The sequence below is a fragment of the Carcharodon carcharias genome (genome assembly GCF_017639515.1).
Source record: "Carcharodon carcharias isolate sCarCar2 chromosome 37 unlocalized genomic scaffold, sCarCar2.pri SUPER_37_unloc_1, whole genome shotgun sequence".
Lineage (NCBI taxonomy): Eukaryota > Metazoa > Chordata > Chondrichthyes > Lamniformes > Lamnidae > Carcharodon > Carcharodon carcharias.
Genome location: NW_024470758.1, coordinates 1,426,224 through 1,453,217, shown reverse-complemented (window position 1 = coordinate 1,453,217; position 26,994 = coordinate 1,426,224). Strand labels below are relative to the sequence as shown.

The following is a 26,994-nucleotide window of genomic DNA, read 5'->3' as shown; positions in this document are numbered from 1 at the left end:
TTTCCCAACTTGTATACTGCATGTCTTTTGGGGCAGTCAGCTTTTACGAGCTGTGCTGGATGAACAAGGCAGAGCAGTGACTGGACGTAGCTCCCCGTTCTGACCTGGACCTACAGCTCTGCCGGATCCCATTCCTGCTGTCAGCTGAGCTCCCCAACCCAGTACAAAAAGAGATACTCCTGTGAACGGAGGGGGAGCTGTGTGTGATGACTGGTTCAGGCTTGCTGGAATGGGGTGCCGCTCGATGGCCGACGGCTCTAATCAGCAGCTGGAATTTTGCGAGCCCTATTCCCTCCACTCCACCGCCTGGTCCTGCTGTAACCAACTGTAACCCCCGGACTGGCTGCAATTGGCTAACTTGGCGCAGATGGAGCACGGACCCCAGTGCCTTTTGGTCGGTGGGTTTGGGGGGGTGGTGGTGGTCCTGTGCTCTGGGGAGGGGCTGAAGGGGAGGGGATGTCTGAGCCTGCTGTCTTAATCCCGTGTCATAAATTCTCCCCTATTCCCATTGGCAGTGCCCCCGGAGATGTTTTATTCCATGGCCCCTATGACCAGCAGCATGGCCTCAGTGCAGTCAGTGAGCGAGCTGTCGGACGTGGACCTGGAGAGCTCGATGCGCAGCGACTACAGCAGCTGCCTCCTCCAGCCCCCTTCGCTGGGAGCAGGCGTAAGTAACAATAACTGGCATTTATATAGCGCCCTTTGAATCGCTTCTAAAGCATTTACATTCTGTGTTAAATAAGGAGGCCAAAACTACACACCGTATTTGAGACGTGGTTTCACCAATGCCCTCTATAACTGTGCTGACACGTTTCACTTTGAATGTCCTCCAGCTGCTGCTGAACAGCCCGCATCGCTATGGGAGCTCCATGTTCCCCACCACTCTCCCCAGTTTACAGCCCATGAGCAGATTGCAAGGTCAGTAAGAGCTGAGCTAACTGCACACTCCGTACACAGTGAACTCTTTTCAGGCTGTCTCTGTTGTAGGTGGGAAAGCCACAAGGGCCTTTTCTCTCATCCATTATAGTTTGGGATTGTTACAGGGCTATGGGGAGAGAGCGGGGCAGTGGGATTAGTTTAGGATTGATACAGGGCTATGGAGAGAGAGCAGGGCAGTGGGATTAGTTTGGGTTTGATACCGGGCTATGGAGAGAGAGCGGGGCATTGGGATTAGTTTGGGATTGATACAAGGCTATGGGGAGAGACCGGGGCAGTGTGATTAATTTGTAATTGATGCAGGGCTATGGGGAGAGAGTGGGGCAGTGGGATTAGTTTGGGATTGATACCGGGCTATGGGGAGAGCACGGGGCAGTGGGATTAGTTTGGGATTGATACAGGGCTATGGGGAGTAAGTGGGGTGGTGGGATAAGTTTAGCATTGATACAGGGCTATGGGGAGAGAGCAGGGCAGTGGGATTAGTTTGGGATTGAGTTGGTGCTATGAGGAGAGAGCACAGGGTAGTAAGATTAGTTTGGGATTGATACAGGGCTATGGGGAATGAGCGGGGCATTGGGATTAGTTTGGGGTTGGTACAGGGCTATGGGGAGAGAGCAGGGCAGTGGGATTAGTTTGGGATTGTTGCACAGCTATGAGAGAGTACGGGGCAGTGGGAATATTTTGGGATCGATAAAGTGCTATGGGGAGGGAGCGGGGCATTGGGATTAGTTTGGAATTGATACAGGGCTATGGGGAGAGACAGGGGCAGTGTGATTAGTTTTGGATTGATACAGGGCTGTGGGGTGAGAGCGGAGCAGTGGGATTAGTTTGGGATTGATACAGGGCTATGGGGAGAGAGCAGGGCAGTGGGATTAGTTTGGGATTGATTCGGGGCTATGGGGTGAGAGCGGAGCAGTGGGATTAGTTTGGGATTGATACAGGGCTATGGGGAGAGAGCAGGGCAGTGTGATTAGTTTTGGATTAATACAGGGCTATGTGGAATGAGCGGGGCATTGAGATTAGTTTTGGGTTGATACAGGGCTATGGGGAGAGAGCGGGGCAATGGGATTAGTTTTGGATTGATACAGGGCGATGGATAGAGAGAAGGGCAGTGGGATTAGTTTGGGATTGTTGCAGGGCTGTGGAGAGAGCACGGGGCATTGGGAATATTTAGGGATTGATACAGTGCTGTCGGTGCTATGAGGAGAGAGCATGGGGTAGTAAGATTAGTTTGGGATTGATATAGGGTTATGGGGAGAGAGTGGGGGCAGTGGGATTAATTTGGGATTGATACAGGGCTATGGGGAGAGGGCGGTGCAGTGGGATTAGTTTGGGATTTATACAGGGCTATGGGGAGAGAGTTGGGCAGTGGAATTAGTTTGGCATTGATACTGGGCTATGGGGTGAGAGCGAGGTAGTGGAATTAGTTTTGGATTGATACAGGGCTATGGGGAGAGAGAGTGGGATTAGTTTGGGATTGATACAGGACTGTGGGGAGAGAGCGGGGCAGTGGGATTAGTTTGGGATTGATACAGGGCTATGGGGAGAGAGCGGGGCAGTGGGATTAGTTTGGGATTGATACAGGGCTATGGGGAGAGAGCGGGGCAGTGGGATTAGTTTGGGATTGATACAGGGCTGTGGGGAGAGCACGGGGCGGTGGGATTAGTTTGTGATTGATGCCGGGCTATGGAGAGAGCACAGGGCAGTGGAATTAGGTTGGGTCTAGCAGTGAGCTGCGATAGGCACAATGGGCTGAGGTCTGTGTGGTTTGAAGTCAAGCGGAACTTTCTGATCCATGGATATTTGCATTGTGAGGCTAGATTGTGTAAAGTGTGTCAGAAAAGCAGAAAATGGTGGACATGCATAGAAGACCCATCAGCCCAGGAACACGATAACATTTTCGAGGGATACCCTCCCTGCCAAGAGGTTGAGGAGATAATTGAAAGCATTACTGCAGGGAGACGGGACTGAGGGAGATGGTGAGGGGTTGGAGTGGCGTCTGCTTTAATGGGATGGCCTGCCTGGACCTGTTGAAGGGATATTGGGAGAGGATGTTTCAAGGGTCATCCCCACCCTTAAACCTGTCGAACGTACTCTCGCCAGGTAAATCTCAGTCGCCCCCGTCGCTGGACAGTGTGAAGGCTGAGCTGCTGCTGAGGCTGACCATCGGTGGGCTGACCGCCACACTGCTGCACCTGGATCCACTTCTCGGCCAGCCCCCTGGAGTGCCAGGTGACCCCTCGGGAGCCAGGACCTTCTTCCAAAGCGCCGCCCGCCAATACTTTACTGAGCTGGTCTACTTCAAAGACAGCATCTTCGGGGGCCGTGATTTTGACCACCTGAGGGGCCAGTTTGAAAGGGCCTGTCCCCAGAACAATTTAAGGTATGTGGCGGGGCAGCCTTGGGAATTCATCGGAAGGTTTCCAGCAGGTCGTGTTTCTTATAGAGGACCACTTTCACCAGGCTCCCCGCTCTTAATCCATCACCAGTGACTCTTATTGAACTGTCTATGGAAATAGGCACAAGGACAGCAGGTCCCCCTCTCCTCCTCACTCTCTGTACCCTTTAATATCCCACCTAGTCTATTCCTGCTCTCCCCCTCACTCCCCGCACCCTTTAATATCCACCCAGTCTAATCCCGTTCACCCTTTAATATCCACCCAGTCTAATCCCGCTCTCCCCCTCACTCCCTGCACCCTTTAATATCCACCCAGTCTAATCCCGCTCTCCCCCTCACTCCCCGCACCCTTTAATATCCACCCAGTCTAATCCTGTTCACCCTTTAATATCCACCCAGTCTAATCCCGCTCTCCCCCTCACTCCCCGCACCCTTTAATATCCACCCAGTCTAATCCTGTTCACCCTTTAATATCCACCCAGTCTAATCCCGCTCTCCCCCTCACTCCCCGCACCCTTTAATATCCACCCAGTCTAATCCCGCTCTCCCCCTCACTCCCCGCGCCCTTTAATATCCATCCAGTCTAATCCCACTCTCTCCCTCACTCCCAACACCCTTTAATATCCCACCCAGTCTAATCCCATTCTCTCCCTCACTCCCCACACCCTTTAATATCCACCCAGTCTAATCCCGCTCTCCCCCTCACTCCCCGCACCCTTTAATATCCACCCAGTCTAATCCCGCTCTCCCCCTCACTCCCCGCACCCTTTAATATCCACCCAGTCTAATCCCACTCTCTCCCTCACTCCCTGCAGCCTTTAATATCCCACCCAGTCTAATCCCACTCTCTCCCTCACTCCCCGCAGCCTTTAATATCCACCCAGTCTAATCCCACTCTCCCCCTCACTCCCCACACCCTTTAATTTCCCACCCAATCTAATCCCTCTCTCCTCCTCACTCTCTGTACCCTTTAATATCCCACCTAGTCTAATCCCGCTCTCCCCCTATTTCTCTGCACCCTTTAATATCCCACCCAATCTAATCCTGCTCTCTGCCTCACTCCCTGCACCCTTTAATATCCCACCCAGTCTAATTCTGCTCTCCCCGTCACTCCCCGCACCCTTTAATATCTCACCCAGTCTAAACCTGCTCTTCCCCCTATTTCCCTGCATTCTTTAACATGCCACCCAGTCTAATTTCACTCCCCGCACCCTTTAATATCCCACCCAGTCTAATCCCACTCTCCCCCTATTTCTCCGCACCCTTTAATATCCCACTCAGTCTAATCCCACTCTCGCCCCTCACTCCCCACACCCTTTAATATCCCACCCAGTCTAATCCCACTCTCCCCCTCACTCTCTGTACCCTTTAACATCCCACCCAGTCTAATCTCTCTCTCCCCCTCACTCCCCGCACCCTTTAATATCCCACGCAGTCTAATCCCACTCTCCCCTATTTCTCCGCACCCTTTAATATCCCACCCAATCTAATCCCACTCTCCCCCTCACTCCCTGCACCCTTTAATATCCCACCCAGTCTAATCCCGCTCTCCCACTATTTCTCCGCACCCTTTAACATCCCACCCAGTCTAATTCCACTCTCCCCCTATTTCTCCACACCCTTTAATATCCCACCCATTCTAATCCCACTCTCCCTGCACCCTTTAATATCCCACCCAATCTAATCCCGCTCTCCCCCTCACTCCCTGCACCCTTAAATATCCCACCCAGTCTAATCCTGCTCTCCCTGTCACTCCCCGCACCCTTTAATATCTCACCCAGTCTAATCCTGCTCTCCCCCTATTTTCCCGCATCCTTTAACATGCCACCCAGTCTAATTTCACTCCCCGCACCCTTTAATATCCCACCCAGTCTAATCCCACTCTCCCTCTCACTCCCTGCACCCTTTAATATCCCACCCAGTCTAATCCCACTCTCCCACTATTTCTCTGCACCCTTTAATATCACACCCAGTCTAATCCCACTCTCCCCCTATTTCTCCACACCCTTTAATATCCCACCCAATCTAATCCCACTCTCCCCCTCACTCCCTACACCCTTTAATATCCCACCCAGTCTAATCCCGCTCTCCCACTATGTCTCTGCACCCTTTAATATCCCACCCGGTCTAATCCTGCTCTCCCCCTATTTCCCCGCATCCTTTAACATGCCACCCAGTCTAATTTCACTCCCCACACCCTTTAATATCCTACCCAGTCTAATCTTCACTCTCCCCCTCACTCCCCGCACCCTTTAATATCCCACCCAGTCTAATCCCGCTCTCCCCCTATTTCTTCGCACCCTTTAATATCCCACCCAGTCTAATCCCACTCTCCCACTGCTTCTATGCACCCTTTAACATCCCACCCAGTCTAATCCCACTCTCCCCCTCACTCCCCGCACCCTTTAATATCCCAGCCAGTCTAATCCCACTCTCCCCCTCACTCCCCACACCCTTTAATATCCCACCCAGTCTAATCCCACTCTCCCCCTCACTCCCCACACCCTTTAATATCCCACCCAGTCTAATCCCACTCTCCCTCTCACTCCCCGCACCCATTAATATCCCACCCAGTCTAATCCCACTCTCCCCCTCACTCCCCACACCCTTTAATATCCCGCCTAGTCTAATCCCACTCTCCCCCTCACTCCCCACACCCTTTAATATCCCACCCAGTCTAATCCCACTCTCCCCCTCACTCCCCACACCCTTTAATATCCCACCCAGTCTAATCCCACTCTCCCTTTCACTCCCCGCACCCATTAATATCCCACCCAGTCTAATCCCACTCTCCCCCTCACTCCCCACACCCTTTAATATCCCAGCCAGTCTAATCCCACTCTCCCCCTCACTCCCCACAATCTTTAATATCCCAGCCAGTCTAATCCCACTCTCCCCCTCACTCCCCGCACCCTTTAATATCCCACCCAGTCTAATCCCACTCTCCCCCTCACTCCCCGCACCCTTTAATATCCCACCCAGTCTAATCCCACTCTCCCCCTCACTCCCTGCACCCTTTAACATCCCACTCAGTCCAATCCCACTCTCCCCCTCACTCCCCGCACCCTTTAACACCCCACCCAGTCTAATCCCACTCTCCCCCTCACTCCCCGCACCCTTTAATATCCCACCCAGTCTAATCCCACTCTCCCCCTCACTCCCCGCACCCTTTAATATCCCACCCAGTCTAATCCCTCTCTCGCCCTCACTCCCCGCACCCTTTAATATCCCAGCCAGTCTAATCCCACTCTCCCCCTCACTCCCCACACCCTTTAATATCCCACCCAGTCTAATCCCACTCTCCCCCTCACTCCCCACACCCTTTAATTTCCCACCCAATCTAATCCCTCTCTCCTCCTCACTCTCTGTACCCTTTAATATCCCACCTAGTCTAATCCCGCTCTCCCCCTATTTCTCTGCACCCTTTAATATCCCACCCAATCTAATCCTGCTCTCTGCCTCACTCCCTGCACCCTTTAATATCCCACCCAGTCTAATTCTGCTCTCCCCGTCACTCCCCGCACCCTTTAATATCTCACCCAGTCTAAACCTGCTCTTCCCCCTATTTCCCTGCATTCTTTAACATGCCACCCAGTCTAATTTCACTCCCCGCACCCTTTAATATCCCACCCAGTCTAATCCCACTCTCCCCCTATTTCTCCGCACCCTTTAATATCCCACTCAGTCTAATCCCACTCTCGCCCCTCACTCCCCACACCCTTTAATATCCCACCCAGTCTAATCCCACTCTCCCCCTCACTCTCTGTACCCTTTAACATCCCAGCCAGTCTAATCTCACTCTCCCCCTCACTCCCCGCACCCTTTAATATCCCACGCAGTCTAATCCCACTCTCCCCTATTTCTCCGCACCCTTTAATATCCCACCCAATCTAATCCCACTCTCCCCCTCACTCCCTGCACCCTTTAATATCCCACCCAGTCTAATCCCGCTCTCCCACTATTTCTCCGCACCCTTTAACATCCCACCCAGTCTAATTCCACTCTCCCCCTATTTCTCCACACCCTTTAATATCCCACCCATTCTAATCCCACTCTCCCTGCACCCTTTAATATCCCACCCAATCTAATCCCGCTCTCCCCCTCACTCCCTGCACCCTTAAATATCCCACCCAGTCTAATCCTGCTCTCCCTGTCACTCCCCGCACCCTTTAATATCTCACCCAGTCTAATCCTGCTCTCCCCCTATTTTCCCGCATCCTTTAACATGCCACCCAGTCTAATTTCACTCCCCGCACCCTTTAATATCCCACCCAGTCTAATCCCACTCTCCCTCTCACTCCCTGCACCCTTTAATATCCCACCCAGTCTAATCCCACTCTCCCACTATTTCTCTGCACCCTTTAATATCCCACCCAGTCTAATCCCACTCTCCCCCTATTTCTCCACACCCTTTAATATCCCACCCAATCTAATCCCACTCTCCCCCTCACTCCCTACACCCTTTAATATCCCACCCAGTCTAATCCCGCTCTCCCACTATGTCTCTGCACCCTTTAATATCCCACCCGGTCTAATCCTGCTCTCCCCCTATTTCCCCGCATCCTTTAACATGCCACCCAGTCTAATTTCACTCCCCACACCCTTTAATATCCTACCCAGTCTAATCTTCACTCTCCCCCTCACTCCCCGCACCCTTTAATATCCCACCCAGTCTAATCCCGCTCTCCCCCTATTTCTTCGCACCCTTTAATATCCCACCCAGTCTAATCCCACTCTCCCACTGCTTCTATGCACCCTTTAACATCCCACCCAGTCTAATCCCACTCTCCCCCTCACTCCCCGCACCCTTTAATATCCCAGCCAGTCTAATCCCACTCTCCCCCTCACTCCCCACACCCTTTAATATCCCACCCAGTCTAATCCCACTCTCCCCCTCACTCCCCACACCCTTTAATATCCCACCCAGTCTAATCCCACTCTCCCTCTCACTCCCCGCACCCATTAATATCCCACCCAGTCTAATCCCACTCTCCCCCTCACTCCCCACACCCTTTAATATCCCGCCTAGTCTAATCCCACTCTCCCCCTCACTCCCCACACCCTTTAATATCCCACCCAGTCTAATCCCACTCTCCCCCTCACTCCCCACACCCTTTAATATCCCACCCAGTCTAATCCCACTCTCCCTTTCACTCCCCCGCACCCATTAATATCCCACCCAGTCTAATCCCACTCTCCCCCTCACTCCCCACACCCTTTAATATCCCAGCCAGTCTAATCCCACTCTCCCCCTCACTCCCCACAATCTTTAATATCCCAGCCAGTCTAATCCCACTCTCCCCCTCACTCCCCGCACCCTTTAATATCCCACCCAGTCTAATCCCACTCTCCCCCTCACTCCCCGCACCCTTTAATATCCCACCCAGTCTAATCCCACTCTCCCCCTCACTCCCTGCACCCTTTAACATCCCACTCAGTCCAATCCCACTCTCCCCCTCACTCCCCGCACCCTTTAACACCCCACCCAGTCTAATCCCACTCTCCCCCTCACTCCCCGCACCCTTTAATATCCCACCCAGTCTAATCCCACTCTCCCCCTCACTCCCCGCACCCTTTAATATCCCACCCAGTCTAATCCCTCTCTCGCCCTCACTCCCCGCACCCTTTAATATCCCAGCCAGTCTAATCCCACTCTCCCCCTCACTCCCCACACCCTTTAATATCCCACCCAGTCTAATCCCACTCTCCCCCTCACTCCCCACACCCTTTAATATCCCAGCCAGTCTAATCCCACTCTCCCCCTCACTCCCCACACCCTTTAATATCCCACCCAGTCTAATCCCACTCTCCCCCTCACTCCCCGCACCCTTTAATATCCCACCCAGTCTAATCCCACTCTCCCTCGCACTCCCCGCACCCATTAATATCCCACCCAGTCTAATCCCACTCTCCCCCTCACTCCCCACACCCTTTAATATCCCACCCAGTCTAATCCCACTCTCCCCCTCACTCCCCACAATCTTTAATATCCCAGCCAGTCTAATCCCACTCTCCCCCTCACTCCCCGCACTCTTTAACACCCCACCCAGTCTAATCCCACTCTCCCCCTCACTCCCCGCACCCTTTAATATCCCACCCAGTCTAATCCCACTCTCCCCCTCACTCCCCGCACCCTTTAATATCCCACCCAGTCTAATCCCTCTCTCGCCCTCACTCCCCGCACCCTTTAATATTCCATCCAGTCTAATCCCACTCTCCCCCTCACTCCCCACACCCTTTAATATCCCACCCAGTCTAATCCCACTCTCCCCCTCACTCCCCACACCCTTTAATATCCCACCCAGTCTAATCCCACTCTCCCCCTCACTCCCTGCACCCTTTAATATCCCACCCAGTCTAATCCCACTCTCCCCCTCACTCCCTGCACCCTTTAATATCCCAGCCAGTCTAATCCCACTCTCGCCCTCACTCCCTGCACCCTTTAATATCCCAGCCAGTCTAATCCCACTCTCCCCCTCACTCCCCGCACCCTTTAATATCCCAGCTCACCTCAGCTCTCGCCTCGCCCGTTATCCTCAGCTCCAGTGAGAAAAAGCCTTCATTTCTTAAATTGCTCCATCAGTAACCCCGTCATGCCTGGTAACACCCTGTGAATCTTCAATGTATCTTTCCCATTGCTCTCATATCCTTCTTGGAATGAGAAGCCCAAAACCACCCACAGTATAAGTAATGGCCTAAGCATTGGTCTCTGGCTCAACATTACTTCCTTGCCTGTTGCAGTCCATACCTTGGGTTCCCAAAACCAAGAACCCTGCTTGATGTCTTTTCTATGATTCTGGTGGCCTGTGTATCTGTATACCAAGGGCACTCTGCTCCTTCTCTTTTTCATTTATTCTCCCCACGTAGGCATCACTGGCAAGGCTGACGTTTTATTGCCCGCCCCTAGTTCCCCTGAGATGGTGCTGTTGGGCCTGCCTCCACGAGTGGCTCATGAGGGCCACTTCAAAGGGCGGTCAAGGTGCAGTCACTTCGGCCTGGGGCCTGGGCAGACTGGGTAAGGATGGCGGGTTATCGTCGCTGAAGGGGCATGACTGGATTTGAAACCTCGTTGTTTGAGATGAAGCTCCTTCCCCCATCATTCGTGTATAGAGTGTGGTACCTGTGGGTGAGATGGGACGGGAGCGTCTGCGAATCTATCCTGGTTAAAAAGTCACTGCCTTCAGGATAGGATTGAAGGGAAGGTTAGCAGACAAAAACAACTCTCGCGCGTCCACTTCAACAAAGAAAGCAGCTTGCCTGATTGTTGGAAGAGTAACGCGCTGGGACAGGTGGAGGGAGATGGTCAGCCTCATTCTCCACCCGTCACATGGTGAATTCCTGATGGTGGGCAGGCTGCCCAGGGCGGGGGTGGGGGGTGATTAGGGCAGGGATGGGTGTGTCTCTCAGCGACCTACCCCCCACGCTTGCCGCCCCACCACCCGGTCGTGCGGAGAACTGAACCCTAGTTGGCCTCGGGGAACTGGAACGCTTTCAGAGCGGGAGGCGCTGGAGACATATCTGCTGCCGCTTCTCCGTCCTGTGGGGTGTAAGGGAAGAGGGAAGAAGGCTCCCTGCGTGTACCCATCTCGCCCTGTGCTCACTGTTCTGCACTGACTTCCAGTCTGACAACTCCTCAATTTAAAAATTCTCATCCTTGTTTTCAAATCCCTTCAAACTTTAGAGGGCTCTCCTCTAACCCCCCCCCACCCCAGCGGCCCCTCCATCGCTGTAACCTCCTCCAGCCTGCCAACCCTCCAGGATTTCTGCACTTCTCCAATTATGGCTTCTTGTACATCCCCCGATTTTAACCGCTCCACCATTGATGGTCGTGCCATCAGCTGCCTGGGCTCTGAGCTCTGGAATTCCCTCCCCATACACTCTCTCTCGCTCTTGTTTTCTCTCTCTCTCTCTCTCATTCTTGTTCTCTCTCTCCCTCTCTCGTTCTCTCTCCCTCTCTCGTCCTCCCTCTCCCGCTCTCGCTCTCTCCTGCGTGCGCCCTCTCGCTCTCTCTGTCTCTTTCCCGTTCCCCCCCCCCCCCACTTCCTCTTTTCAAGTCATTTGCGGCCTAGGAGAAGGCCATTCAGCCCATTGAATTCAAGCCCACTCTCCAATTTTCATTTGATTCTCCTTAAAGCCGGCCTCTTGGAGTAAGCTTTTGGTCACCTGTCCTAATATCCCCTTAGGTGGGTCGCTGGCGGACGTTTGTCTGATGGTGCTCCTGTGAAGCACCTTGGACCTTCTTTGCTACCTGAAAGGTTCAGTATAGGTGCAGAGTTTTTGTTGTTGTTGTTATTGTGGCATTCAGAGGGTGGTGGTGTCCTTAATGGCTAATGCTGTCGATTTTCATGTTGCGCCTCCCCAGGCTCATTGGCGGCGCGGTGCAGCTGACGTGTGAGCAGAAGGTGGGCGGAGGGGCACAGCTGCTGAGTGCGGACGTCTGCTTCGGCACACTGGAAATCCTGGAGTGCCTGTGCGCCCCGGCGGCACCTGGGACCAAGCAGCGGGTGGCTGAGTACACGGAGGTGAGTGGCCCCCCCCCCCCCCCCCCCCCCAACGCCGTCCGACACCGGTGCTTCTCCATCAGCAGTTAACACATTTCATTCAGTCAGATCAGTTCTGAAACACAAGCCCCTCAGCATACAGTATGTTGCCTTGCGGCTTCTAACTAACTCGGGAAACGTTGATTTGACTATCGCTTTATTGACATTTGCTTGGTAGTACAGAACCTGAACGTTGCTGAAAAGAGGGGGACATGTTGCTGAAGCTTTTCATGTTCCACTCATCAGGAGCTCACCAAGGCTCCTTCGACAGCACCTTCCAAACCCACAACCTCTACCACCTGGAAGGACAAGGGCAGCAGACACATGGGGAACACCACCGCCTGCAAGTTCCCCTCCAAGCCACTCACCATCCTGACTTGGAAATATATCGGCCGTTCCTTCACTGTCGCTGCGTCAAAATCCTGGAACTCCCTCCCTAACAGCGCCGTGGGTGTACCTGCACCACACGGGACAAAATCCTGGAGCTCCCTCCTTAACAGCGCCGTGGGTGTACCCACACCACAGGGACTGCAGCGGCTCAAGAAGGCGGCTCACCCCCACCTTCTCACGGGGGCATCTAGGGATGGTCAATAAATGCTGGGCCCAGCCAGCGACACCCCCATTCCATGAATGATTAAAAAAAATAGTTTAACTTTGTTGGGTGTCTTAACTCATCGAGCGGCTGGCACAACACACCCGCCTTATCCGTCACCTTATCTCTATCCTGTTTCAGTTATCTGAAGTTACCATCCATTTCTGGTGCTATCTACCCGGTGTCATTCAGTCCGAATTTCTAGCTTAGTTGTTTTGCCTTTGTTCCAGATTTACAATCTACAAAAGCAAATGGATATATTCTTCACGTGCTTCATCCCTGCTGAGAGTTGCCCTCAGTTTGTCCTGCACACCTCCACTGCTGCTAACTCATCCTGTTGATGTGGCCTTGTAAAAGAAGCCTCCCTCTCCACTACGTTGACCCCCTGCCTCTTCCAGCTCCCCCCCCCACCCCCGCAACACCCCAACTTTACCTTGTCCCTCCTAAGGCTCCTAATTTGCACCGGTCAACCTCCAAAGTCCATTATTCACGCATGGTGTGTTGACAGGCTGGTTGACAGTGGAAGCATCACAGCTGGAGCCTGATCCATCCCCCATTGCTGACATCCAGCAGACCAGCTCCTGATGTCTGGCATGCACTCACGTTGCTCTGGCAGCCTATCTGTTTAGACCTCCTGTCCTGACCCTCTGCCTCTCTTCTTTCTCTTCTTGTCCAGCTGCTGATGTTCAGGGAGGCCTCTGGCTTGGCTTCTGGGCCCAGTGTGGGGCCCTGCGCTCAGGTTCACTACAGACTGACCCAGAGGACCACGGGCAAGGTAAAGTCAAAACAAATCAATCTGGCTGTGTGTTCCATGATGAATCTGTCAATTAAAAACAAGAGAGACTTGGATTTATGTAGCGCTTTTTTTATTCGATCTCAGACATCCAAACCTGCTCTACCAACAACAAATTGCTTTTTGAAGTGTGGTCACTGTCCGAATGTAGGAAAGGCTGTTGGTTATTGGCACACAGCAAGACCCCACAAACAGCAATGTGATAATGTGTTCAGTCATGTTGGTCCAGGGATAAATATTGGCCCCAGGACACCGGGGAGAACTCCCCCGTCCTTCCCGGCTTTTCTTCCAATAGGGGCCCTGGGATCCTTCATGTTCATCTGAGAGGGCAGTTTAAAGTCTCAACCAAAAGATGGTACCTCTGAAAGCACAGCACTCCCTCAGTACTGGCCCCCTGACCGTGCAGCCCCCCACACCCCCTCCCACTCAGTACTGACCCTTCGACAGTGTTGCACTCCCTCAGTACTGACCCTCTGACAGTGCAGCACTCCCTCCGCATTGACTCTCTGACAGTGCAGCGCTCCCTCAGTACTGACCCTCCGACAGTGCAGCACTCCCTCAGTATTGACCCTCCGACAGTGCAGCACTCCCTCAGTACTGACCCTCTGACAGTGCAGCACTCCGTCAGTACTGACCCTCCGACAGTGCAGCACTCCCTCAGTACTGACCCTCCGACAGTGCAGCACTCCCTCAGTACTGACACTCCGACAGTGCAGCACTCCCTCAGTACTGACCCTCCGACAGTGCAGCACTCCCTCAGTACTGACACTCCGACAGTGCAACACTCCCTCAGTACTGACCCTCCGACAGTGCAGCACTCCCTCTGTACTGATCCTCTGACAGTGCAGCACTCCCTCAGTACTGACCCTCCGACAGTGCAGCACTCCCTCAGTACTGACCCTCCGACAGTGCAGCACTCCCTCAGTACTGACCCTCTGACAGTGCAGCACTCCCTCAGTACTGACCCTCCGACAGTGCAGCACTCCCTCAATACTGACACTCCGACAGTGCAGCACTCCCTCAGTACTGACCCTCCGACAGTGCAGCACTCCCTCAGTACTGACACTCCGACAGTGCAGCACTCCCTCAGTACTGACCCTCTGACAGTGCAGCACTCCCTCAGTACTGACCCTCTGACAGTGCAGCACTCCCTCAGTACTGACCCTCTGACAGTGCAGCACTCCCTCAGTAATGACCCTCCGACAGTGCAGCACTCCCTCAATACTGACCCTCTGACAGTGCAGCACACCCTCAGTAATGGCAATGTGAGAGTTAGTCTGGATTATGGGCTCATATCTCTGGAGTGGGATTTGAGCCCATGACCTTCCGACTTGGAAGCAGGGCTGCCACGCACTGAGCCATGGCCAACACCAAATCAAACCTGTGTTGTGTAAAAAACAAGAAAAGAAAAGGCCAAGAGGGATACCGGGAGCTGGGCGACTTCGTTTCGGTCGGGATCTTGGGGACGGGTGCTGAAGCTAAGAGGACGGGAGGCCTTTCTGGAGAGCGTGGGGATTGAGGGAAGGGGCTGGACGTGGGCGGGTGGGCCTGGCGTCTGCGCCGCGCATGACTGACAGTGTCTGGCTTCCCCTCAGGGTAGCCGCCGTAAGGTGAAGCGCAGTGCTGAGCTGCTGATCGAGCTGCAGGAGGCCCACGTGGATATCGACGTCGGCTTCCTGGACCGAATGGACTTCCTGCTCCAGCCCTGGCCGGCGGGAGGGCAGGAGTGGCCGGCAGCGCAGAGGCGGCCGTCGGAGCAGACGCTGGTGAGAGCAAAGAGCCCCAAGTGCTGCAGATACCCGGGAAATCTGACATGAAACAGCAAACGCCCAGCAGTTTGGGCAGCGCCTGCAGAGGGGGAACCAGGGTTTAACGTTTCAGCTCGAGGGCCTCCCAGCAGAGCCGGGAAAAGTTGGGAATGTAATAGGTTTTTTGACCAAGGGCTGGGTGGGAAAAGTGCCAAAAGGGAAGCCTGTGATAGGGTGAAAGGCAGGAGAGATTGAATGAACACTGGTCCAGGCTTTACCCCGAGGTCACTGGGTGAAATGCACTTCGTGATTCTGTGGGCGTCAGCACATGATCTGCTCGTCTTATTGTGTCTCTCGAAATATCATTGCTGGCACTCGGTTCACTTCAAACTCTGCCAGGGCAGGTACAGTTCGGGGTTAGATGCAGAGGAAAGCTCCCTCTACACTTTGCCCATCTAACACTCCCAGGACAGGTACAGCATGGGGTTAGATACAGAGTAAAGCTCCCTCTACATTGTCCCCATCAAACACTCCCAGGACAGGTACAACACGGGTTTAGATACAGAGTAAAGCTCCCTCTACACTGTCCCCATCAAACACTCCCAGGGCAGGTACAGCACGGGGTTAGATACAGAGTAAAGCTCCCTCTATACTGTTCCCATCAAACACTCCCAGGGCAGATACAGCTCGGGGTTAGATACAGAGTAAAGCTCCCTCTACACTGTCCCCATCAAACACTCCCAGGCCAGGTACAGGATGGGGTTTGATACAGAGTAAAGCTCCCTCTACACTGTCCCCATCAAACACTCCCAGGACAGGTACAGCATGAGGTTAGATACAGAGTAAATCTCCCTCTACACTGTCCTCGTCAAACACTCTTGAAATCTCCAGGAACAAGTGTGCCCAGAGTTGTCAACTCTGTTCCTGGGGAATTTCCAAGGGAGCTGGACGGTTTCACTAATTAAAAAGGTGAGGGTATGGGGTTGTGTGTGGCTTTGTGTTTTTGTTAATGTGTGTGTTTGTGGAGGTTTGTCTTTGTTATTTTTCTGGGGATATTTGCTTTTGTTGGGGTGTGTCTTTGTGTTTGTGTTTGTGTGTGTTTTTGTGGGGTGTGTATGTGTGTTTTTTTGTGGTGTGTGTGTGTCTTTGCGTTCGTGTGCGGGTGTGTCTGTCTTTGTGTGTGTGTGTGCCTTTATGTTTGTGTGGGTGTGTCTTTATGTTTGTGTGTTTGTGTGTGTGTGTGTGTCTTTATGTTTGTGTGTGTGTGTGAGACTTTATGTTTGTGTGTGTGTGTGACTTTATGTTTGTGTGTGTGTGTGACTTTATGTGTGTGTGTGTGTGTGTGTGACTTTATGTGTGTGTGTGTGTGTGACTTTGTGTGTGTGTGTGTGTGTGACTTTATGTGTGTGTGTGTGTGTGACTTTATGTGTGTGTGTGTGTGTGACTTTATGTTTGTGTGTGTGTGTGTGTGACTTTATGTTTGTGTGTGTGTGTCTGTCTTTATGTTTGTGTGAGTGTGTCTGTCTTTATGTTTGTGTGTGTGTCTATCTTTATGTTTGTGTGTGTGTCTGTCTTTATGTTTGTGTGAGTGTGTCTGTCTTTATGTTTGTGTGGGTGTGTGTGTCTGTCTTTATGTTTGTGTGGGTGTGTGTGTCTGTCTTTGTGTATGTGTGTGTGGTATGTGTGTGTCTTTATGTATGTGTGTGTGGTATGTGTGTGTCTGTCTCTATGTTTGTGTGTGTGTGTCTGTCTCTATGTTTGTGTGTGTGACTGTCTTTAGGTTTGTGTGTCTGTCTTTATATTTTTGTGTGTGTGTGCCTTTATATTTGTGTGTGGGTTTGTGTGTGTCTTTATGTTTGTGTGGGTGTGTGTGCGTCTTTATGTTTGTGAGGGTGTGTGTCTTTATGTTTGTGTGGGGGGGTGTGGGTGTGTCTATGTCTTTATGTCTGTGTGGGTGTGTGTGCGTCTTTATGTTTGTGGGCGTGCGTGTGTGTGTGCGTCTTTATGTTTGCGTGTGTGTGCGTCTTTATGTTTGCGTGTGTGTGTGCGTCTTTAAGTTTGCGTGTGTGTGCGTCTTTATGTTTGCGTGGGTGTGTGTGTCTTTATGTTTGTGTGTGCGCCTGTATTTGTGTCTGTGTGTGTGCGTGTGTGTGCATGTGTGTCTGTGTATGTGCGTGTGTGTGTCTGTGTGTGTGCGTGTGTGTCTGTGTGTGTGCGTGTGTGTCTGTGTGTGTGCGTGTGTGTCTGTGTATGTGCGTGTGTGTGTCTGTGTATGTGCGTGTGTGTGCGTGTGTATGTGCGTGTGTGTCTGTGTGTGTGTGTGTGTGTGTGTGTGTGTGTGTGTGTGTGTGTGTGTGTGTGTCTGTGTATGCCTGTCTGTGCCCCTCAGTGCTGACTTGCCAACCTGACCCTTGACTTTCAGATCTCCGGGGCCTCTGGGCTCCATGCGGAGCCTCCCTCTGTACTGGGGCAGCCGACAACCGTGCGTCTCACAGCCCCCAGGGCCCACTTCCGGCTGCAGTTCCCAGTGCCTGACCTGCGTCCCGAGCCCGAGCGCACGCCCTGGTTCCAGAAGGCCGTGCGTAAGGAGTCCCTGAGGCTGGAGTGCACAGACCTGACCTGCAAAACCGAACTCGGAGCCACTGCCAGAACCGAGCCCGTCAAATATGAAGCCAGCTTCAGTGACCTGCACGGTTAGTTATCCTGCTTGCTTTCTCTCTCTTTCCAAACAGGCACTGGCCTGGTGCAGCTTTTAAGAAAGGACAGTTTAGCTGCTGCATGGCCTAGGCTCAGCCCCAGTTCCGCAGGTTGCATTTATATAGCGCCTTTAACATAATAAAGATGTCCCAAGGCTCTTTACGAGAGCTGTATGAGATAACGTTTGACATTGAGTCACGGGTGGAGATAGTAATGCAGGTGACCGAAACCTAGGTCAAAGAGGCAGGTTTTAAGGCGAGGATTGAAAGGTGGAGAGGGAATTCCAGAGCTCAGGGGCCAGGCAGCTGAAGACTAGGGCTGCTGACCGTTGAAACCAAGGATGCTCCAGGCTCCAGAATTGGAAGAACGCTGAGGCCTCGGAGCTTTGTGGGGCTGGAGGATTTTAATCTCGCACTCTATCGGATTTGCAAGGGCGGTTAGTGCGATTATGACTTAAAGAGCAAAACACAGAGCCTCGTGTTCGGAGTGCAGACCGTGCAGTGAGACCCACAAGTGGCAGCCTGGCTCACTCCCTAATTAAAGCCAGGAGCTCACGGGTTCAAGGTCAACCCTCTCAGCCCAGCACTGAGGGAGTGCTGCACTGTCGGGGGTGCTGCCTTTCTGGTGAGGTATTCAGCTGAGGGCCTTGCCCGTCTTCTCAGGCGGACCTAAAATATCCCGCGGCATTGTTTGGAAGAAGGGTTCTGCTGAGTGTCCCGGGGCCAATATTTACACCTTGATCGAGATCACTTTTTATATAAAAAGAACTGATTCTGAATTTCATTGCAGTGTGTGTGGGACCTTGCCCTGCGCTAATTGGCTGCTGCATTTAATTTTTTTTCCACAAAAGATTGTCTCCGCATCTAACAAAAGTGCTTAACCGGTCGTGAGACACTCTGGCCCATCCTGAGGATGTGAACGGTGCTATATGAATGCAAATCTGTGAAACCATCTGAGCTGCCGCAGGTGTAGACCCAGCGACCCCAGTTGTTGAGGAAGGGGAAGGCCAACAAGCAGGGTTCCCTGCTCCCAGTCCCGACCCGTGTGCAGGCGAGGATAACATCAAGCCCGGCAGCGACGCTCCTTGAGGTTGAATAGCTGCCACACCCGAGAGGGTCTAGGGGGCTCGCTGTTGATGGCCAGCCACTGGGGTGAGCTGGGGTGGCTGTCAGCCCTGACCCATGGCTGGAAAAAGGAAGGACGGGGACAAATTAGGCATAGGTGAGTTAGGAACGTGGATGCGTTGTAGAGCTGGGGAAACACTCGCAGGACCCAGGGGCGACATTATTGGAAAGCAGCACATTCTGAAACTTTGTTCCAACAGGTGTGTATGAAGATGGAGTCAGCCCCGGTGTGTCTTGCATCCGAGTGGTTAAAGCACCTGACAAAGGTGCAGGGAGAAAGTACATAAATCCAAAGTAAGTGACAGGCTAAGTGCCTGGAATTCACCATTTTGACAGCAGAAATCACTGCTATAACTGCACAGGTATATTCCAATCCAAGATACTCCTGCTTGGGAGTGTTTGGTGGGGACAGTGTAGAGGGAGCTTTACCCTGTATCTAACACCGTGCTGTACCTGTCCTGGGAGTGTTTTATGGGGACAGTGAAGAGGGAGCTCTACTCTGTATCTAACCCCGTGCTGTACCTGTCCTGGGAGTGTTTGATGGGGACAGTGTAGAGGGAGCTTAACTCTGTATCTAACCCTGTGCTGCACCTGTCCTGGGAGTGTTTGGTAGGGACAGTGTAGAGGGAGCTTAACTCTGTATCTAACCCCGTGCTGTACCTGTCCTGGGAGTGTTTGATGGGACAGTGTAGAAGGAGCTTTACTCTGTATCTAACCCCGTGCTGTACCTGTCCTGGGAGTGTTTGATGGGGACAGTGTAGAGGGAGCTTTACTCTGTATCTAACCCCGTGCTGTACCTGTCCTGGGAGTGTTTGATGGGGACAGTGTAGAGGGAGCTTTATTCTGTATCTAACCCAGTGCTGTACCTGTCCTGGGAGTGCTTGATGGAGACAGTGTAGAGGGAGCTTTACTCTGTATCTAACCCCGTGCTGTACCTGCCCTGGGAATGTTTGATGGGGACAGTGCAGAGGGAGCTTTACTCTGTATCTAACCCTGTGCAGCCTGGGAGTGGCTGATCCAATCTGTTTGCAGGATGGTGATTAATATCCGTGCTGGTATGTTCTCGGAGTCGCTCATTTGTTGGAGATATTACCCCCTGAGCCATGCAGACCAATAGGTCGCAACAGTGAGATTCATTCCATGTCACGTTGTTTCTGTCACAGAAGGGTTTACCTGAGTTGCTGTCAGGACCCTGGGTGGGGGATAGGGAGTAAAATGTCCGGCTTCCTGCTCTAGATTACCAGAGAAGAGACCCCTTCTGGGAAGTGTGTGTATGCGTTTGACAGAGGACATGATGTTCTCCGATGGCTCGCCTGGTGGAATTGCTGACTGTCAGTGAAAGCTGAAGCCCTGCCCTCAGGTAAAAGGCAACGCTGAGTTTTGCCCACTGATTGCTTTAGCCCTTCCATCAGTCCGCGTCCGGACAAAATGTGTTGGGGTAGAGGTGGGGTGCGGCTTTGGATTGGAAACCCATTTGGGGGGTGTAATGTGTTCCCTGAGTGCTGTGCTGTGATTGCAACTCGACAGAATCGTGCTGACAGTGAACCCGGACTATGGCGCCTCCGAGTGGGACCTGATCATGGAGAAGACAGAGGACATGGACCTCTCGGCGGTCGAGAGCCCTTGTGAGCTAAAGCAGCCCGAGCCGTCTCCTTTCTCATCCAAGCGCACTATGTACGAGACAGAGGAGGTGAGGAGCTGAAACTCTTTGACTTGCCTAATATGCTGCAAACACCCAACACCCACATGTAGGCCAGACCCCAGTAAGGACGGAAGATTTCCTTCCCTGAAGGACATTAGTGAACCAGATCGGTTTTTACACCCATGGATGGTAGTTGTCATGTTCATCATTACTGAGACGAGCTTCATAATTCCAGATTTATTCATTGAATTTAAACCCCTCCATCTTCTGTGGTGGGATTTGAACCCGTGTCCCCAAAGCATTAGCCTGGGCCTCTGGATTACTAGTCCAGTGACATCGCCACCATGCCACTGTCCCTGCGTTCAGATAAGCTGTTATCTTCCTCTTCCATCCTTTTAGTCATGTTGAGTCAATGCTCGTACATGCTCGTAACGATGGTTTACACTTAATTTGTCTTGTTCCCACTCCTGCCTCCGATGTAAGCTTGACTGAAAGATATAAGATTCTTAGGGGGTTTGACAGGGTAGATGCTGAGAGGTTGTTTCCCCTCGTGGGAGAGTCTAGGACCAGAGGGCACAATCTCAGAGTAAGGGGTCGCCCATTTAAGACAGAGATGAGGAGGAATTTCTTCTCTCAGAGGGTAGTGAATCTGTGGAATTCTTTACCGCAGAGGGCTGTAGAAGCTGGGTCGTTCAGTATATTCAAGGCTGAGATAGACAGATTTTTAATCAGTAAGGGTTTCAAGGATTTTGGGGAAAAGGCAGGAAAGCGGAGTTGAAGATTGTCATATTAGCCATGATCTCACTGAATGGTGGAGCAGACTCGATGGGCCGAATGGCCTACTTCTGCTACTATGTCTTATGGTCTATTGGCAAGTAACCTTGTCTTAGATGGGTTACAGAGAAGATTTACCAGATTTACCAAGGATGAGAGACTTCAGTTAATGTGGAGAAACTAAAGGATCTGGGATTGTTCTCCTTAGAGCAGAGAAGGTTAAGGGCGACATTTAATTGAGGCATTCAACATCATGAGGGGTTTGGACAGAATAAATAAGGAGAAACTTTCCAGTGACAGGAGGACCGGTAACCAGAGGGACACGGATCAGACCATAAGATGTAGGAGCAGAAGTAGGCCGTTCGGCCCATCGAGCCTGCTCTGCCCTTCAGTGAGATCATGGCTGATCTGATAATCCTCAACTCCACCTTCCTGCCTCTTCCCCATAACCCTTGATTCCCTTACCGATTAAAAATCTGTCTATCTCAGCCTTGAGTATACTTAAGGACCCAGCCTTTACAGCCCCCTGTGGTAAAGAACTCCACAGTTGACTACCCTCTGAGTATCCCTGATTTTAATCGCTCCACCGTTGGCAGCTGTGCCTCAAGTTGCCTGGGGGCCTGCAACTCTGGAATTCCCGCCCTAAACCTCTCCGCCCCTCTCTCCTCCAGTAAGGCACTCCTTAAAACCCACCTCTTTGACTGAGCTTTTAGTCACCTGACCGAAGATGTCTTGATGTAGCTTGGTGTCATATACTTTGTTCCTGTGAAGTGCCTTGGGTTGTTTCGTTCTGTCTTCCTTAGCACACCTTTGCACACACTTTTCTCCCTTAGGGGAATAGTGGGGAGGTGGTGGAATGGGCTGATTATCAGCCCATTCAATTGTGTCATGAACACTCCTTCCATGGCCAACAAGCCCTGGCATGGGACTTGAACTTGGAAGTCCCACGCCAGAGGTAGGGATACATCCCACTGAGTCACAAGATCTCCATTTCATTATGTTCATAAACATAAGTTGATAATGTTGAATTTATTTGAGATCCAAGAGTGCTGCGATACAATTCAATCGCCATTATTTCTTTTTTACTCTTTGACGAGATGTGGGTGTCACTGGCATGGCCAGCATTGGTTTGCTGCTCACCCCTAACTGCCCGTGAGAGCGAGCTGCCACCTTGAGCCGCTGCAGTCCATGTGGTGTAGGTACACCCACAGTGCTGTTAGGGAGGGTGTTCCAGGATTTTGACCCAGCAACAGTGAAGGAACGGCCGATATATTTCCAAGTCAGGATGGTGAGTGGTTTGGAGAGGAACTTGCAGGTGGTGGTGTTCCCCATGTGTCTGCTGCCCTTGTCCTTCTAGATGGTTGTGGTCACGGGTTTGGAAGGTGCTGTCTAAGGAGCCTAGGTGAGTTGCTGCAGTGCATCTTGTAGAAGGTACACACACTGCTGCTAATGTGCGTCGTTGGTGGAGGGAGTGAAAGTTTGTGGATGTGTTGCCAATCAAGTGGCTGCTTTGTCCTGGATGGTGTTGAGCTTCTTGAGCGTTGTGGGAGCTGCACTCATCCAGGCGAGTGGAGAGTATTCCATCACACTCCTGACTTGTGCCTTGTAGATGGTGGATAGGCTTTGGGGAGTCAGGGCGTGAGTTACTCATCGCAGGATTCCCAGCCTCTGACCTGCTCTTGTAGCCACAGTATTAAATGGCTGGTCCAGTTCAGTTTCTGGTCAATGGTAACCCCCCCCAGGATGTTGATATTTGTCACCCCATAATCTCACCAGCCATCATCACATTGAATTCCGACATCCCATAATCTACCCAGTGAACTTTGCTGCGTATTTGACTTCCCATAAACTGCAAAGCAGCCATTTTCCACCTCACTTGAACTTTTCCTCCACTCCCACAGCCGGACCCACCCCCCTCCCCCTCTTGCCCCCTTCCCCCGCACAATCAGCCCGTCCTCTGGTCACTGAACAGCAACCTTTAACATTCATTGTGATTGACAGATGGTGATTCCTGGCGATCCGGAAGAGATGGCACAGTTCCAGTCTCAGACACTGGGCATGTCCCAGTATGTCCTGGAGTTGACCCTCCCAGCGCTGCACCTGCTGCTGCCCAGCAAGGAATTCTACGAGAGCATCTACAACAGGTAGGGCCAGGGAGGCTCCGTCCCACCTCTCAGCGGGCGTTTAGCCTCCAAGAGCCTTAATTCACCTCAGGCGGGATGAATGGCTCAGTCACACGGAGAGACTGGAGAAGCCGGGATTGCCCCTTCCTCAGAGCAGAGAAGGCTAAGGGAGAGATTTAATCGAGGCGTTCGACATCGTGCGGAGTTTTGATAGAGTAAATCGGGAGAAACTGTTTCCCAGCGGCAGGAGGGTGGGTAACCAGAGGGGACACAGATCGAAGAGAATCGGCAAAAGGACCAGAGGGGTGGTGGGGAGATGAGAATTTTATTCCGCAGCGAGTGGTTGTGATCTGGAAGGCGCTGCCTGAAAGGCGGCGGAAGCAGATTCAATTGGGACTTTCAAAAAGGGGGGAAATTGGATAAATACCTGACAAAATAAAAATTTGCAGGGGTACGGTAAAAGGCTCAGGGGGTGTGCCGCTCATTGGATAGCTCTTTCAAAGAGCCGGCAGCAGCTTGATGGGCCGATTGGCCTCCTCTTATGGGATGGCCGATTCCATAGTGATGGATCTTGGGTGCTTCCCCTGCATGCAATTGGATTCGCCCAAGGCCAGGGAAAGGTCTCAGTACGTGGACGCAGAATCTCGCTCGGGAAATGGATGTTTTGCGTCTTACGAGATTATGTCAGGACAGTTGGAGAAACCCTTCCTTTCGATGTTGTCAGAGCAGTGAAGGGCACGCCAGAATAGGCTGCCAGCCGGGGCAAGGTGGCATTTGCCAGCTGCGGCTCAGTGCCTCAGAAGGCCGCGGGCTCACGCCAGGGGCCTGAGCCCATAACCCGCGTTGCCGCTCCCATCGCAGTGCTGCACGGTCGCAGGTGCCGTTTCTAGGATGAGGCTGCGGCCCTCGCCTGCTTCCCTTGGCCGCTATTGGAAGGAGAGCAGGGGGAGGAAGGGAGGGAGTTCTTCCCCTGGGGCCAATACTCTCCCCCCCCCCCCCCCACCCCCGCACAACCAATGGCAGCAAAAAACAGATGATCCGGTAATTTACCGTATTGCTCTTCGTGGGAGCTTGCTCTGCACAAAATGGCTGCTGCGTCTCCTACATTACGGCTGCACTCCAGAACCGCCCCGTCGGCTCTGAATACTGTCGGACCTCCTGGGGCTCGGTAAGGTGCTACGGAAATGCAGAGGCCTTTCTTTGATACGGCACCCTTCAACCAGGTGTTGAGGGCCACGGGACTGAGCACCACTGGGGTGATCGGCACATCTGTATCGCGAGATGGCAATGAATCACTTGGGGGGGGTGGGGGCGGCGCGGTGTAGGGTGGTGGGGGGGGGGGGGGGTGGGCTGTGTGCGCCCCCCGGTGGTTAGATTGAGAAGGAGTAGCTGCAGATGTTGGAGCTTTGTGACCAGCCTGTGTTTTACTCCCTTTCAAATTTCAGAATTAATAACGACCTGCTGATGTGGACGCCAGCCTCACCCGTCTCGAGCACCATGGCGCAGGGCGCAGGCACCACCGCTATCCACCCTCTGCTGCTGGGCTGCGTGCCCTTTGCCCAGGACAACTTCCGCCTCTGCAAGTCGGCATTCAGACTGGGTGAGCGACCCCCTTATTAACTGGAGCGCTGCGCTTCCAGCACTCTACAGCCTGTGCGCGTGTCAGCGGACGTGTCCTGTCCCCCCCCCCCCCCCCCCCCCCCCCCACCAAACTGATGGCTGATTTACACACAGGCTTACACCAAGGAGATATTCGCCTGCCGGAGGCAGCGCAGGGCAGGGGCAGCGAGATTGATTCCCCAGTCCCAGAGGCCTGAGTTATCGGGCTGAAGAGGGAAGAGGGGCACAGCTTTAAGCTAGTAACTTTTGGAAGCCCTGTTCCAACATCTCGTCATCCGGGGTCATTTAGCTGCAAGCTAAGCTGTTAGTTAGAGCAGGATAAGGCCATTCAGCCCCTCGAGCCTGTCACACAGGAACAGGAGGAAGCCATTCAGCCCCTCGAGCCTGTTAAACAGGAACAGGAGGAAGCCATTCAGGGTCTAAACAATGTTTACAGAGAAACAGGAGGACGCCATTCAGGCCCTGAAGCCTGTTAAACAGGAACAGGAGGAGGCCATTCAGCCCCTCAAGCCTATCACACAGGAACAGGAGTAGGCCATTCAGTCCCTCGAGCCTGTTAAACAGGAACAGGAGGAGGCCATTCAGGCCCTGGAGCCTGTTAAACAGGAAGAGGCCTTTCAGCCCCTCAAGCCTGTCACACAGGAACAGGAGGAGGCCATTCAGCCCCTCAAGCCTGTCACACACGAACAGGAGTAGGCCATTCAGCCCCTCGAGCCTGCTAAACAGGAACAGGAGGAGGCCATTCAGCCCCTCAAGCCTGTCACACAGGAACAGGAGGAGGCCATTCAGCCCCTCGAGCCTGTTAAACAGGAACAGGAGGAGGCCATTCAGCCCCTCAAGCCTGTCACACAGGAACAGGAGGAGGCCATTCAGGGCCTGGGGCCTGTTATATAGGGAGGAGGCCATTCAGCCCCATGAAAAATTATGTGTATCAGTGGCATTGGGAATATTTTGGGATGTATTTAAGGATTAAATTGTTGAACTTGCCTGGCTGTGTGCGAGGCCAGAGGAATGTGCCCTGCCGCTGTGGAGAATTTACAAGCTCTGCTTTGCCACTAGACTCTGACTCTGAAGATGAAGATACCCACGTCCACTTGGCTGAAGAGAATGGGAGGAGGAGAAAGCCGGAGGCCCGGAGGGGGAGAGCACAGAGCTTCCTGTCAGCCGTCGTGAACATCGGAAAAGGGAGGGTCACGGCTCTGACCGACTCAAAGGTGAGCCGGGCAAAGCAGGGGAGCGACCAGTCTCAGCCAGCCAAGCCCTTGTTATGTTGACCATAAATAGGGTGACTATTCACCCAATAGAGGCCACGACTGTCCCGAAGGAGGCTCCCTTTCTCCCCGTCTGAAGCAGAAGGTCACGAACAGCAGGGTCAATACTTGATAGCCTGCCAAGCTATTGTGGCTGTGGCTGATCGACTGTAGCTTCCAGGCCAGAGGTGGGGGTTGTGCCACCCTGACCTGATGGGTCAGTATGACCAACGCCTCTGAGTCAGAAAGTCATCATTTCGAGCCCCAGTCCAGAGACCCAAGCACAGGAATTCAGGCCGTCCGTCGCTCTCGGTGCCAATACTGAAGGAGTGCTGCACTGTCGGAGGTGCTGTCTTTCGGATGAGCCATTAAACTGCTGTGTTTTACCGAAATAAGAACTGGGCTAAGTAAGTTCATTATTTGAAACACTTGGAGATGTTTTGATGACAGATCAGGGTGCGATATAAACACATGGATTTCTTCCTTGTGAATGCCCTTCACTGTTGGCAGTGAACACGAGCAACAGCCATGGATAAAACCATAACAAATAGTCACTTGGCAGTACCGAACTTGAATATCACTGAAAAGAGAGACATGCTGCTGAAGCTTTTTGCCTTGCACTCATCAGGACAAACGCAAGAGTGCCAAATTTCAAAAGATCCCCACAATTTATACGACAGGAGGAAAGGGTGCCGATTGGTTGGCAACTCTGATTAGCTGAGCCATTGACATACTTGTGCCTTTTTTGAATTACCAG

The 26,994-nt window shown here is 52.6% G+C and overlaps 1 protein-coding gene across 1 annotated transcript in view; it reads left to right on the top strand.

Annotated features, from left to right (window-relative positions):
* Nucleotides 1-26,994, top strand: part of atg2a (autophagy related 2A) — a 174,866-nt gene that overhangs the window by 57,674 nt on the left and 90,198 nt on the right. The window contains exons 9-20 of the mRNA XM_041181922.1: nucleotides 516-667; nucleotides 834-918; nucleotides 3,040-3,319; nucleotides 11,697-11,856; nucleotides 13,143-13,241; nucleotides 14,855-15,025; nucleotides 17,430-17,700; nucleotides 19,029-19,122; nucleotides 20,356-20,518; nucleotides 23,246-23,388; nucleotides 24,813-24,967; nucleotides 26,047-26,201. Coding sequence (XP_041037856.1) covers nucleotides 516-667; nucleotides 834-918; nucleotides 3,040-3,319; nucleotides 11,697-11,856; nucleotides 13,143-13,241; nucleotides 14,855-15,025; nucleotides 17,430-17,700; nucleotides 19,029-19,122; nucleotides 20,356-20,518; nucleotides 23,246-23,388; nucleotides 24,813-24,967; nucleotides 26,047-26,201 — 1,928 coding nt within the window. The remainder of the gene's footprint in view (nucleotides 1-515; nucleotides 668-833; nucleotides 919-3,039; nucleotides 3,320-11,696; nucleotides 11,857-13,142; nucleotides 13,242-14,854; nucleotides 15,026-17,429; nucleotides 17,701-19,028; nucleotides 19,123-20,355; nucleotides 20,519-23,245; nucleotides 23,389-24,812; nucleotides 24,968-26,046; nucleotides 26,202-26,994) is intronic.